General features: G+C 46.8%; 1 protein-coding gene across 1 annotated transcript in view; it reads left to right on the top strand.

Annotated features, from left to right (window-relative positions):
• Positions 1–15,020, top strand: part of VWA5B1 (von Willebrand factor A domain containing 5B1) — a 56,178-nt gene that overhangs the window by 6,256 nt on the left and 34,902 nt on the right. The window contains exons 2-7 of the mRNA XM_033156511.1: positions 7,644–7,803; positions 8,628–8,786; positions 9,750–9,972; positions 10,574–10,719; positions 12,843–12,974; positions 13,495–13,619. Coding sequence (XP_033012402.1) covers positions 7,665–7,803; positions 8,628–8,786; positions 9,750–9,972; positions 10,574–10,719; positions 12,843–12,974; positions 13,495–13,619 — 924 coding nt within the window. The 5' untranslated portion in view covers positions 7,644–7,664. The remainder of the gene's footprint in view (positions 1–7,643; positions 7,804–8,627; positions 8,787–9,749; positions 9,973–10,573; positions 10,720–12,842; positions 12,975–13,494; positions 13,620–15,020) is intronic.

Below are 15,020 nucleotides of genomic sequence, written 5' to 3' on the forward strand. Positions count from 1 at the left end.
AGTTGCCAGAAACCACAGGAGGGGAGAGTGTTCGTGTGATCAGGTCCTGTTTGTGGACTTCCTATGAGGAATCTGGTTGGCCATTGTGAGAACAGGATGCTGGATGAGATGGGCCACTGGCCTGATCCAGCAGGCTCGTTTTATGTTCTTATGAGGCTGGCAAGGAAACTAAAGGGGACACGTTGCTCAGACTGTCAACCCAGCTCTGAAGGAGGGATTTGATCAGGTTTGCTGCCTCTCCATCAGGCTGCAAGCTCAGCTGAACTCCTCAGGACTCCTACACCATTAATTGTTGGGTAGAAGAGAAGATTTCAGCAGGTGCAGCGTGCCACACAGTTATTAAAGGTGCACAAACCCTCTCCTCTTTAGCATGTAGTTACAATCAGCTTCCTTCAGGGTTAGCTGAGAGCACACAGGCTGATACTGCAGCCTATGAGACCATCTTACCTTATGGCCTGGCTGGCTGATTGTGCAAGAAGGAAGGAGCTGAAGGCTGCTGGTCACTGCAGGTCCCAGTTGAAGACACACAAACATGCACAGACCCTTTAGCACCTGACATGATGTGTGGAATACTAATGCTGCTAAGCCTTTCATGGACTGGAGACGTATATGAACACAGAAACCACGACTCCAGTTTGCTGCCTTCTCCACTCCCCACTCCCTACGTATGATTTTGCTTTGACTTGCATTCAGCAAAAATGACTGGGAGCCAGCTGAAGAAATTGCTGGCAAACAGCTCGCCTGTTGGTTCGGGGATCTGCATTTGTGCAAAAACCTGGCAGCCCTCAAAGATAGCTTGGGCCACAGTCAGACGCAACTCAGAAAGCAATTAATGGCCTGTCCCATTGCAATTACTCAGTTCTTTATTGAGTGCATCAGATTCTAGCAGTAAGACTTCCAATTTTGATGTGTTGCATCAATATACATGTGATATTACTGCATCTGGGAATGAGTCTTGCTTCCCTTGTCCTGTTCCTGTACGATCCCTCTGATTTGCTCTGCCTGGGGTGCCTCTCACACATGTGCACTTTCTCACCCATGAATTCTGGTTTAATCTGAAGAACTTTGAACAGATGCCCATTTCTCCAACAGCTGATCCATGGTTCTGTGACCCGCTTGCTCTTCTGCGCAGAACAATGCAAATGCATCACTTTTCATGTCCGAATAGCAAGAATGGAACCCCTTTCCATCCTGAGGGCTGCACTGCCTGATGGGAAAGCTTCTGGGGGGCTGCATGCCGGGCATGGATGGATCCAGAGGCAAAAGTGTGTGGGGCCATGAACTTGCTTCAGTAAGCAATTGTTCAGCCACATGTGTCAGAGGTTTCTATACACACTAACCCACATGCATCTCTCCACTCCCTATCCAGGCAAGATAGAGGCATGGTCACAGTCCAAGGACCCATCCAGTGAGGCCAATGCCCTTGAGAAAGGGGTGGAGCTGGGCAAGTGGGAGGCTTGCCCTAGGAAGGAGTGTGGCCTGGGGAGGAGTCTTTTTTGAGGGACAGAATTGTAGGGCTGCATTTGGCTCCTGGGCCAAAGGCTTCTCCTTCGCCCATAGCATATTTCCCACTGGTCACATCAGTGTAACAGAATGCTGAAAAACAGGAGTCCCCATCTGCATTGGTATCCCGCCGGCTTTGGAAGACACAGCTGTTTACACAGGTTTTCCGTTGATCTCTCCGCCTGCCGTAAACACTGTGCTGTTTGAATGGGATTGCTTTGCTGTGTACTACTGTAACAATGGATGTTTATATTTTAATGTTTATAGAACCAGATTTTATGTGCAGTCAGATGGGTGGCATACAAATAACAAAATTTTTACTATTATTATGCTATAATTTGCTGCAAAGGTGGGTTAACATTCCTCAAGCATCACCTCTTTCCTCCCATCATATCAACGCAACACCAGAGTGTGCCACCATAAATGTACTTGGGGAGGAACACTAAATCCTTGGTTTACGTTCCTGCAAGAAAAGGACAGTCCCGACATAAATCACCCCTCCTTCATCTTCCTCATCCTCGTTCCAAAGAGGAGGTAGTCAGATTGTGAAGAGCAGATAGAGGACCCTTAGCGCATCAGTCAAGAGAAGCAACCTCCAGCTTTCTTCTGTTACAGCCTTACAGTCTTCACACATTTTCTCTTTCATTTATCTGTTTGGATTCTAAAGCCAACCTGCCCCCAAGAGTTCAAGGCAGATAACATGAACACAGAAAGCTGCCTCGTACCAGATCAGATTATTTGCTCACTTAGTCCGGAGGATAGTGTGACTGACTATGAGTCACTTGGGTCTCAGGCATAAAGATACGTTTCCCATTATCCGTTGTTATTTACTTACTTACTTAACCTTCCAATGGTTTGACTTCACCCCCCAAAGAGGCACTCCTCCATTTTCTCCCGATACAGAAGGATGCCAACCAACCAACTTATTTAACTACGTACCATTTTGTTTTATTTTATTTTATTTTTAAAAATCTCTAAGCAGTTTACATAAAATGGCATAATACGTTCATAAAAACAGCAGTAGAAAACAGACGTCCAACATAATAAAATGATCAAAACATAGAAAATCAACAAGTTTTTTTAAAAAAATAAATGAGCATCCTGAAATTATGTGTCAGGCGTAGGTGCTGTCACACTAAAAGAATGATTTCTTACATAAGAAAATAAGAACATAAATGAGCCTGCTGGATCGGGCCAATGGCCCATCTAGTCTAGCATCCTGTTCTCACGGTGTAGGCTTGCCATAGTCCAAAGAGCAAAAAAGAGGACATTCGCTTGCCTGCTCATTCCCTCCTTCCCTCCCCTGTATTACCATTGCTGTCTTCAGCCTCCTGCTCATGAGATGCTAGTGTCCAGACGATGGGAAGCTGAGCAGCTCCCAGGCCAGTGATGTCCCCACCCCCCGGAAGGCTGAGTAAGGCCTGGTGGCCGCTGGAGACATCAAGAGACCTAGAGCAGGCCACGGCAGGCCGCCCACTTCTCTGGAGATGGCCGCGGCAGAGGTGGCACCAGCACAGGCTGCAGACCTCACTCCAGACCCCGCTGTGGTGCTTCCGCTTCCAGGGCACAGTGCCCTCCCGAGCGTGCATGTGCCCCACTGAAAATGAATGAATGAGTAAAAATAAACCCTGAAAACCTGGACATTTCATTTAAAGTGCAAAAATCCACCTGGACAGGCACGCTGGCCCCCCCAAAAGAAGACATGTGCAGGAAAACCCAGAAATATGGCAACCCCATCATAGTGGCCAGGTATGGGAAACCCAGCTGTGGAGGAAGAGCATAGCCTTCATGGTTAGTAGCTATCAATACCCTTCACCACCATTCCCAGGCATTGGGAGTGGGGGGGGGGGTGATGGTTGCCATGAAAAAATGGTGATGAATATTCAGAGAACATTCTGCAAAGTGGGCTTGTTTAGCTAGGGGAGCTTGAGGACAATGAAAATCTTAGGCCTTCCCTTGAAAGAATGCCTTCGGAGGAAATTTCAGTTCATCTCAAGGAGAGAACTAGAACGTTGGCGGCCGATGATGGGACAGTGAAAGTTGGTCCATTGGAGTGAATGGGGCACTGCCCCACCAACGTCGGCCAGTTTCCACTTGCTTTCTTCTTCTTTTACTTACAACCAGCCCAAGGCATGGCCCCGGCTGTCTGCTTCCTCCTCCTTCGTCTGAACTGAGTGCCCCTGTACAACTCAGCAAGGTGTAGGAGAATCGGTCCAAAGTAGGCTTTGCTACCTCTTCCTGTGATTGACTCTGGCGCCATCTAGTGTTGGCCTCCTTGCCTTCCACCCTTCCGGCCCCAGTAGCCACCAGCCGCCACTAGACTAGTGTTTGTGGATGGCTGACGAACGCCAGCATACTTTGAGCTTTACTGCACTTCAGAGCTGTGCAACTTGAACCACAGAATTCCAGGGTGCCTCAACCAATCCACAAGCCAGTAGCTGCGGCTGAAGTCTGTTCTCGTTCCACTCTGGCCTCCTGCAGATTTGCAAAGACCCACAGACGCATTTCCTCAGTTTGCAAAGCCTGGTGCCGTGCCTATGTGATTGGCTGAGCTCTGGCTGTTGTTTCCCTTAGCAACCTTCTTCCCCAGCTGTGCTTCTGTCCACACCATTCCAGCTGTTTTGGCTTGCCAGGATCTACGGAAAGCCCCCTCCCCTGCTTAGTTTGCAGCAGTGCGTGATTTTTACACAGATCTTTGCTGACGCACAATAGATTCTTGGATAGTCTCTTAGCAAGCTGCAAGTTGGGAGAGAAGGTCCAGTCGCCATCTGGGCAGACCTCAGGAGAAGCCATCTCCACCATGACTATGGGGACTGAGCTCTGTCTCTTCCCTCCCCTTCTTTGCTCAGCCTAATAATAATAGTCATTAAGCAGGAATCTGTTTGCACAAAGCACTGTCCCTCGGGTAAATCTTTGGATTATTTATTTAGTTGCTTCCATTTATGAATCTCTTCCCATAAAATATCTTGATGCGATTTCACAGTGAAAGCACCTTTGTCAACAACAAGAACTAGTCCATATGTGAAAACCATGGGATATATTCAAGCATTAGCTCAAAGTGAAGCTGAGATTTTGAAATCAACCTGCACATTATAGATTTAAGCATTTCTTTGAGAACCCTCTATACTTTTCACGCATAGGGATGCATTGCAATGATCAATGCAGATCTCCATGTGTTGCCCTTTCAGGTCGATCTACTGCTTTCTGTTCACATACGTGAGAAAATGATTTTGGGTGCTCCAATCTCTCCTTTCGAAGTGACTTATGTCGTGTTTTCCCTTGAAGTACCGTTGTGTGCAACGGAACTTGCACACCATCCTCTTGAAACTGAAGCACCTTGTATTTTCAGTGTTCCTAAATGCTTAACTTTGCAGCATACAGAACTCCTCAATGTTCTTCACGTGCATCTTCTCCAGAGTGACCCTAGGAGTCAATCTTCAGTGGCTGACTCAACTTCTTTCACTCTGATTGACTCCAGTCAACACAAAGAGTAATAAGACTTCTTCTCAGTGGCAAGGAAGTTCCCCTTTCAAGGTGATAGTGTTAAGTTGTGGGTGGACACAGCAGACGACACAGTGATTTCCAAGCAGCTCTTGTTTATTCTCAGGCTGGAACAGAAGTGAGCTGAAGGCCTCAGCAGCCTGCTTATATAGAACTCAGCTACAAAGCAACAGTAACAACTTTCTGTAGTTAACCAATCCCTGAACGTCACTTTACAATCCCTCTTTTGCATATGCTGACCTGAGTGAAAACTGCAGCAGAATGAACTATATACACACACCCCTAGTGGCCTAGGGTGAGAACTTCAATACATAACAGATAGGGCAGCTCCAGGGTTTGGGGGCCAGAGACCCTGCTGGGACCCTGCTGTGGAAATAGTAATGGGTCTTCAACTCTCCCTCCCATAATCTTTGACTACTACACCTCTGTCTGCATTGCACAAAAACAGGCTACGGGTTCATTTAGCTCTGTATTGCCTGCAGTGGCTGCTAGTGGCTCTTTGGGGTGTCAGACAGAGGACTTGCCCAGTCTTGCCTCGAAATGCTGCAGATTGAACCTGGGACCTATTTCATCCAACCCACTGAGTTTAGGTGTCTTCCCCATCTTAATTTTGCAAGGTTTGCAAAGGGATCACTGTTATCAAGGACAGGATTTATGTGCTCAGGGGGCCTATAGCTCAGCTATAGTGCATTTGCATTGCTTACTAAAAGTCGGGGGGGGGGCTCCCCCTGCTAGAATCCCAATATCTTTATGAACCAGGTCCATCTGCAAAGGTGTCTGGAGTTAGAAAGAAAGAGCAGAGAGGTCTTCTGAATACATTCTGAGCACAGAATTATGATTTTGGTACCAGAAACTGAACTGAGTTCACAGCCCTTTCACACACAAAAATCCACCTCTAGTTAGGAGTTTCCATTTCAGCAACGCAATTTAAGCTGATTTAAGCTGCTACTCATGTAATTAAGGCCTTGATTCGCAGCAAACCTGTTTTGTGCAAACTCTCTTGAAATGAATAGGAAGCTATCTAAGGGAGCTGTTAGTTCTGCTAACCAGGGTTTGTACCTCTCAAGAATGCAGGAGGGGTGCATTCTCTTCTGTGACCTGAGCTTACTTTCGTGAAAAGTTTGCATGTCAGAGATAAAAGTTTAGAATTCTAAATGAAGCTAAATTTCCAGGGCTGGAGAGTTTTGATCAAGGGAACCATGCAAAGTTGATTACCGCCTCTGCCAAATCCCGAAGTAGCGTAATCCCAGAATGAGCGTATTATATGAATTTTCTCACCAGTAATTGTTTCTTTAAACCAGCAACAGACATAGTTAATGGTAGCGCTTAATTAAAACTACCATCTTTTCCTCTCTAGTACACTTCAGCGCCTCTGGGGCATAATTCTTTCACAATCAGCAGGAAACAAAATTAAAACCATGGGCTCAATGTAGAACTTTATATAGCGCTTTATTCCCCATAGCCTGGCCCCACGGGCAAAGATCCTAAACATGTTTGCTTAGAAGTAATTAAGTCCCATTCAGCTCAGTGTGGTTTACTGCTCCCTGGAAAGTGCATTTAGGATTGAAACTGTCAATCGGGAAAGGTATTTCTATTTGATGTGTGTTAAAGTAGCTCTTGCCTCTCTGGGCTACTGGCCCTTTACTTAGTTGTTTCCTAATTTCAGACATTACTTGGTAAAGTTCCCACCATTTGATGTGTTTAATTAGTGATTTCCTGATCTAAATCAAGAAAGAAAGGCTGGAACGCCTGTGTGACTGAGCTGCATAGTTAATGTTTTTATTGAGTCTGTGGCATTTTATGGATTATAATTTTTTTTGGCTGATACCATCCTGGTGGATCATATTTTAACGAATTATGGAATTGACTGGGGTGATATCGTTTTATTGCCATTTGCTTAAAGGTGTCACTGGAAGCAACCTGCAATTTGAAATGCCAAACAGGCTGATCCCACACCCTCCAAGTGCCCTTATTTTCCAGGAACAGCCCCAGATTTACAGAAGTCATTGCAGTTTCTGATTTGATCCTGGGATGTCCCATTTTTTTCCCTTAGGAGTGGTTCCTATTTTCATTGGAGAAATGTTGGAGGCTATGGTAGGACATCCTTATTTTCATCAAAGAAGCGTCAGAGGGTATGGAGTTAAGCAACCCTTGAGACAAGGCGGCAAGTAACTAGACAACCTTTAGAAGACATCTGAAGGCAGCCCTGTATAGTTTTATTATTATTATTATTATTTTAATAAATGTTGGAAGCTGCCTAGAGTGGCTGGGGCAACCCAGTCAGATGGGCGGGGTATATTATTATTATTGTTATTATTTAGGGTGTCCCTGTTTTCATTGGAGAAATGTTGGAGGGTATGAAACCACCAATCAGGAAACACATCCAGAATGGAAGTTTCAAGATGCTGGACTAGATGGGCCATTGGCCTGGCCTAGCACCTGTCATGAAGGAGTGATTCTGTAAGCAAGTATCTCTGGGTGGCGTCCCTCAGGCAGGTGTTAACAATTAGTCTCCCAAGCGGTAGCAGGTGATGGGACTGCCAGCAATCCTCAGCCCCTATAAATCTTCAAGTTAACTTGCCAAGAAAAGAAAAACGCTAACAATCTGACTGTCACTGTGGTTTCTCCCCTTGCTCCAGTCTGGAGAGACAATTGGCACCATGCCGGGGCTCATCAACCGGATGACCAACTCTGCTCTCCCTCTCGCGACCTCTGAGGTGACCTCTTGTGTCAGTGGCTATGCTTTTGGGATGACGGCCTCTCTCACCTACAGCAACTCAGAGGCTCACCCCTTTGAAGGTAAGGGACAGAGGGAATGTGCGCCCAGGCCCGTACTCAAGCCTTGTCTCAGGTGATATGTGTCCACATGGGAGAGGCTTCCTAAAGAGTCTGAGGCAACCCTCTCTGAGGAGGCCCACAGCAGGGTGTCCTGCAGTTTGCCACCTGCTCCATCCATGTTAGCCCACCTGGTGTTAGTGGTGATGTCAGGAACCCAGCTGATCCAGACCCTGGAATCTCACGTGGCTAAATCAGCTAAGATGCTGATCCAGCAAACAACATGCCCCATTGGCCCCTGTACCTAGGACTGGGGTGGACGCAACTTCAGTGTGGCAAGTAGGATGTTTCTTTGCGCTGGGCAACCAAACAGGAACTCCTTCAGCTGGGCTGGGCTGGGCATGAGCTGTTTGTCCATGCTGGTACTGGTCCTCCATGACCTAAGTGACAGAGGGGGTGTCAGTAATAGCCGTGGACCAGGCTAGGTGTGGAGTGCTTCCTGGGATGCTGGATTAGGGGTGGGTTCTAGTTATGCAGGTGGTGGATGCAGCGCTGAAGGTAAGACTGGTGCGGGAGCTGATGGGAAAGGGACAGCAGAGCTTCCCTAGGGTCATCTGTGGGTAACTCTTCCAACTCCTCCCATCTCTCATCCTGGTTTGACCAGCCCCTCCAAGACATCTCATTGGGACTCATAACATTGGCCTGGGATGTTGCCTGAGGAGAAAGTCCCTAGGGTCAGATTTGGTTCCCAGGTGTGAGGTTCCTTGCCTTAGCCACCTCCAGCCTCAATGACCTTTGACGCCAGGCATAAGCGTTATGTCTCCTGAAAGGATGCTTCCCATTGGCAGGGCTCTTTGTCTACCCATTGGATGAATACACAACTGTGGTTGGCTTTGAGGCGATGGTTTCTGAACGGGTTGTGACCGTGCAAATCAAAGACAAGGCCAGAATTGACGACTGCTACGTTGACTGCTGCAGCCTCCCCAATGGCAGGGCCCTGGACGAAGGTGGTGAGAGAATTATTTGTGAGGAAAAGACAACCACATCTAAGATGGTAGCAACTCTTGGTGAGGGTGTAGACCCTCCGGGCCACTAGGTGGCAGAGTGGCAGCCGAGTGCCACCCTTATCTGGGAAGTGGCAAAAACAGCCTTCTGCCACTGTGTGCTTTTCTAAGGGGGGAAAGTTTAAAAAGCAAAGGAGTGGGAACAGAATACTTTTGGCCACCTTGAAAGGTCAAGTAAAGTAAACAGCAAACACCTCCTGAAAACTGAAGAGAAATTTCTCTTCCTCCTGCCACTCCTCAATCTGACAGTGCCCCAGTCCTATGCAGGGTAGAATTCCTTTACACAGAGAGTTATTTATTTGTATCATTTTTGAATCGCTTCCCATAAGGCATCCCAAAGCAATTTAATAATGAAGCAAGCAGTACATACATTCAAAGCAAACAAACAATCAAGTCCAATACACATACAGACTAGGATCAAAATGGGTATACTGAAATTGTTTTATTGAAATAAATTGCTTTGCTTTTGCGTTATTCTTAATATTGTCATCTTTTCATAAGCTGCTCTGACACTTTTTCATAGTGAATGATGATGTGGCGTACCAAAATGCATATAGTAAGATAAAGTGTGCGCAGTAAAAGGAGGATATTAATGAAAACGGTGTACAAAATTGTTGTATATTAGGCTGAAAAGCAAGAACTATGTCTATTTGGAGGCATTTGCACTAAAATGCTGATGAGGGCTTTTTAAAAAAAAATGCAACCAGCTGTGGAAATGTGAAGAACTGAATTTAAGATTGAAAACATGAGAAAACGAGAGTAACCAAAATGGAGAGATTCACCTATCGCTAGTGGTAGTTAGAACTTCTGAAAACTAGACTGTGGCAACCCTTATATAGAGAGGTGGGTGGGGTTGCTGGGGATATGGATGTTTTGACATTTTGTCATTTATTTTCTTTTACACAGGACGTATCGTGCTAGATGAGGATTTGGAGAGGGTCGTCTTTGTGGCCAATTTGGGCATCGTTCCTCCTCAGGAAAATGTCTCCATCTGCATCAGTACCTCTTCAGAGCTTCAGACCCTTCCCAGCGGTGCTGTGAGGGTCCTCCTTCCAGCTGTGTGTGTCCCTAAGGTCCCCCAGAATAGCACAGATGCCGCTGCCGCCCTCTCTGGACACCACCTTCGATTGTAAGGGACCGACATGAAATATTGCTCTTGATGGGTTTAGCTAGCGCTACAAGAGGGAGGGAGGGAGGTACAACGTTGCCACACCCTAGGGCAAAGCTGCCAAGGCTTTATAGCATGGCATGAAGGGACACTATGGCAGAATCACCTGGGAGCCTCATGTGTGCCTCTTAAGCTACATGCGCAGCGTTCACTGAAAGCCCTATGATACCCCTTTCCACAGTCATGGCTTCCCCCAAGGAATTCTGGGAGCTCTGGTTTGTTAAAGGTGCAGAGAGCTGTTCAGAGACCCTTATTCTCCTCACAAAGCTACAGTTTTCAGAGTGGTTTGACAATCAATCCCTCTTCACAGGGAACTCTGGGAATTGTAGCTCTGCGAGGAGAATAGATAGCTCTCCATGCTATCTAAAGTTTAGAGGTGTAACAAAGAACAGGACTTTTGCTTCTGCTTTTAAGGAAAGCCCCAGATTGTTCCAAGACTCAAAAATAATACAGGGAGGATTTTGGATGGGAATTTTGAAGTCCTTTCGATGGTTTAGATGGGCCTGTGCACAACCTGAAAGTTGCGTTTTAGCATTCCCTTTACAAATTGCCTCCTTCTTAGCAGAGACAGACACTACTGTGGTACTGCTACTCTGGATCAGCCTGGAAAATTCTGTCTGGCTCGGCTTTTGGAAACGGAGGCGATGAATCCTACTGAGTACGAGTTTAGTTTCTACCTGGAGATCAGAGGACCGTGCTTACTTGCAGGTAAGTCTATATAAAAGTGGGCAGGGATGGGAACATTTTTGAACACCCGCCTGGTGTGGAACTATAACCCCTATCAGCTCCCAGACAAGGTGGACAATGGTCAGAGATGATGGGAGTTGTAGTCCGCAGCTTCTGGAGGGCATCGTGTTCACCACCTCTGCTCTGTGGGACAATGGTGAGTTCTGATTCTCAGTGCTGCTACTCCATGGCCGACTCCTCCAATCTGGCAGAGTTCTCAGAGTTTCAGTGAGGATTCTTTCCCAGCTGATCTCACATGGTTGCCATATGTCTTCTTTGACCAGGACACGTCCTTCTTTTCATGGGTGGAGTCATCATAGTGGTCCATAGTTGTTTTTGTTTTTTGAATGGATTCCACCATCCAATGTTTATTTGGGGGTGGGAGGCAAACCTTTCGTCCATAAAAAACAAGACCCTTTCTTTCTCAACCCCACCCCCTCCCCACAACAAGACAATCCAATTTAAGTCACGGTGGTGCCATTGTTTACTCATTTAATGAAATCTATACACCGCTTGATTGTGATGCTGCAGCATTCTGCAATAACTGCAGCTTCCAGTTCAAAAGGCACCCTCCCAATGTCAGACTCGGTCCTGAAGATGGGGTTGGAACCGCTGTCCCCAAATCACATTTGCTGGAGCCTGTCCAGGAGGATACCATGGTTAATGGCATCAAATGCCAATGAGATAACAAGAAGCAAGAGCAAGGTCACACTCCCCGTCCCACACTCTGCAAAGGCCATCCATCAGGACAACCAAAGCAGACTAAGTTCTGTGGCCAGGACTCAACAGCAGATTGGAACTCAAGAATATGCTTCCTCCATAGTCACATCCTTCTGGGCATTGTACTCTTCCATGCTTGCCTCAGATTTGCTGAGTGCGTGCTGGCAGACACCCATGAGATCCTCTAGCCCCTTCTGGAACATATCAACAGCCGGTAGGCCTCCTTTGGTCTGGATGCGGAGGTTTATTTTTCTTTCAGAAGGATGGGTGATGCTATATCCACAGAACTCCAGGATTTTTCATGATCATGTATCAAAGGGTGTGGCCCTCGTTGTGGAGCACAAACGTAAAACTCTTCTTATCTGTCTCATCTGCCCGTACCATCTGCAGCACTCACCCGTTCTCCTCGTCCCCCAACCTCTTCCCCCATAGTGGTCCATAGTTAAAAATAGAAGTCGACAAAGGTGTTTTCTTTCTTTCTTTCTTTCTTTCTTTCTTTCTTCTCTCTCTCTTCAAAATATGGCAACCCTACCAGAGAGTGAACATGGGGTCTTCTGAATGCAAAACAGATGCTCTGCTGCTGAGCTATGGCCCTTTCCCTCGCTCATAGTCAAGCTAGAATATGGTTTTGTGTGTGGTGTTGGTGCAAGGGATAAAAATTAAGGCTGCTACACTTCACACCAACTTTTTCTGCTGCCCGGCTGAAAGCTAAGCCATTGTCTGGCTTAGCACTATGTTCAGACCTAGGCTTATGGTTTGTTTCCCCTCGAACAAACCATAGTGCTAAGCAAAGAATAAACCTTGGTTCACAGCTCATGGTTTTGTTTGGAAATAAACCAACGGCACATGCTAAGCCAGACCATGGCTCCTATTGCGGCAAAAGTCGGGGAGGAGTGAAGCAGGCATGACTTCTGTAACATTCACCGGAACATAGTTCAGTTTGAGTTTAGTATAGTTTACACTTCAGTAGGGTTTGAACTGCAAGCAAGGCTACAGCAAACATGTTGAAAACGTTTTGTTGAAAAGTAGCAGTATTAAAATCAATTACCATCCTGCTTTTTAGCGCAGCATTCAGAGCAGCAGTGCATGAGTTTGCTGTTACTTATGATTGCCACCTTTTCTCCAAACTCAAGTTTTCCGGGTTCCAGATTCATCTTCGCACAACAACCTTGTGAGGTGGGTTAGACTGAGAAACAGTGACTGGCCCAAGATTGCCCAATGAGATTCATAGTTGAGTGGGGATTTGAACGCTCATCTCCCAGGTTCTAGTCTGACACTCTAACCACTACTCCACAATGGCTCCCCCCCCCCCCCACAAACACATACCTTTTCTCAAGTTCTCTGGGGTTCTCCATCATATTTCCCATGCTGGCTTCCCCAACTAGGAGTTGAAAGCCCAACGCACGAGATCCGCGCAGATGCCGCTCCTTCAGCCAGATCTGCCAAGAGCATTGTGATCACACTGGCCAATAAACATACTTTTGACCGACCTGTGGAGATCCTGATCCATCCAAGCGGTAGGTGGGCCATGCTTGCTGTCTCATGACTTCTGGGGCCTCCCCATCCCAGAGATCCCTCCTTCTCTGTTTAGACAGTGCAAGAAACATTACATCTTGAATATGCTCCACCTAACCAGGGGCAGTCCATAGTTTCCGGTCCCTGGTAAATTGCCGATCCAATCTTGCCTCTGCATTTGCCATTTTGGGGGTGGCTTGTTAAAAATGTACCTTGTACCTAGTCCCTCCCAAGGAGAGCTGAGCCTGGCAGGACAGCTTACTCTATGGTCTTAACCCCTTCGTGCATTAATTAGACTTAAGCATGTTGGTTATATGAGGTTGGTTATCCCACACTTTGTACAGTAGACTAGTTTATACCAACACTCTACCCATCTATCCTCTGGCTGAAACCCCCCCCCCCCCAATTCTTGGTGCCCCCAGCTCCTGTTGACGGTGGATCTCAAAGTTCAAGAAAAATCACAAAGTAAATCCCGCAAACCTGACCTCTTCTTTTTCTCTCCCAATCTCCCTGCTGTTCCAGAGCCTCACATGCCCCATGTTTTAATGGAAGAGGGTGACATGTCCCCCACGGAATATGAGCAGCACCTGAAGGGGCGGAATGACTTCATTAAAGGGACGAAGAAAGATGCAAGTGCAGAGAGAAAGGTGAGGGGCAGAAGAGCAAGCCAGTCTTCCCTCCATTTTATATGCCAGCCTCACATAGCTACAGTTCTCAGAGTTCCCTGGGAGCACTGGCGGAGGAAGAGGAGTGCGGGGGGAGCGCACCGCCCCTGGCAGTGTGATCCCGGTGAGGTGCCATCACGGCTGCCCCCCTGCCCGCGCTGGGCGCCACATCCCCACAGGTGGCATGCCCCACTCCCACCTGCTCTCTGCCCGCGCCCCTGGTGCCGGAGCATGAAGCTTCGCCACTGCCTGGGAGGAGAGAGATTGACTCTTAAACCACTCTGAGAAGCAGCCAGCGATAAGCATGGTTTGCAACCATAATGGTGGTGTGCGGTTTGGCCCAAATTCATTGAGGAAATGAGGGTCTGGATGGGTATTGATAGCTTTCATTACTATTTGGGGAGCTTAGCTGCGGCCCTCAATATGTTGATGGGCTCTAACTCCCATCAACTTTGAACAATGGTCACATTAGCTTGGCTGGTTGTACAACCTGGGGGGGGCCCCCACAGGCTCACCACTTCTGCTGATAACTCCGTGGGTTAGAGTGCAGTGCCGGGGATGCCAAGGTTGCAGGTTCGAACCCCGTATGGGATGGCTTCATATTCCCACATTGAAGGGGGTTGGACCAGATGATCCTCAGGGTCCCTTCCAACTACAATTCTATGATCCAGGTACATCCTGTTCTTGGGCAGCATGCCTCTGAATTCCTGGTGGGGAAATAACAGGGGAGGGATGTTTCCCCCAGGTGTTGCCTGTGACTTCCTTGGCCACTATAGAAAGCTGGATGCTACATTAGTACCAAAAACTGTGGAACCTTTTAGAAAAAGTGTATTTCCAGGGTTTGGTGGCTCATAACACCTGATTGGCTCTCTTTACACAGTCATGCTCATTGGCTACATTCAAATGAAGGAAAGCCTCTGCATATCAACCTAAGCAAGTTGTGCTTCCTTTTTCTGGTTATTTGGCTATAACATTTGATAGAATACAGATAATTGAACAAACTTTGTTGCATTACATTCTTCATTAAATTATCTTTCCATTGATACATAATATTCATTGATACATTGTTTTCTTTTTTGTTTCTAACTTGGTGGATCATGGGAATACTGTGGATGTAGCATATCTTGATTTTTAGTAAGGCTTTCGACAAAGTCCCCCATTATATTATGGAGGAATAGCTAGTGAAATCAATGTACATTGAATAGGAAAAGTGATCCTATTACACTCAGCAGCTTGTAGGGGTGCCCAGTTGACGATATCCAAGAAAGCAGCAAATGGAGCGATTTCTGGTGGCAAACAGCCTCCACAAGACTCTGCTGGAGTTCCTTCCTTTCCTTAAAATATTAAGTTTCAGAATGTTGGTAGGAAATTGTAATTAAGCTC

This window comes from Lacerta agilis, chromosome 8 (genome assembly GCF_009819535.1).
Source record: "Lacerta agilis isolate rLacAgi1 chromosome 8, rLacAgi1.pri, whole genome shotgun sequence".
NCBI classification, from domain to species: domain Eukaryota; kingdom Metazoa; phylum Chordata; class Lepidosauria; order Squamata; family Lacertidae; genus Lacerta; species Lacerta agilis.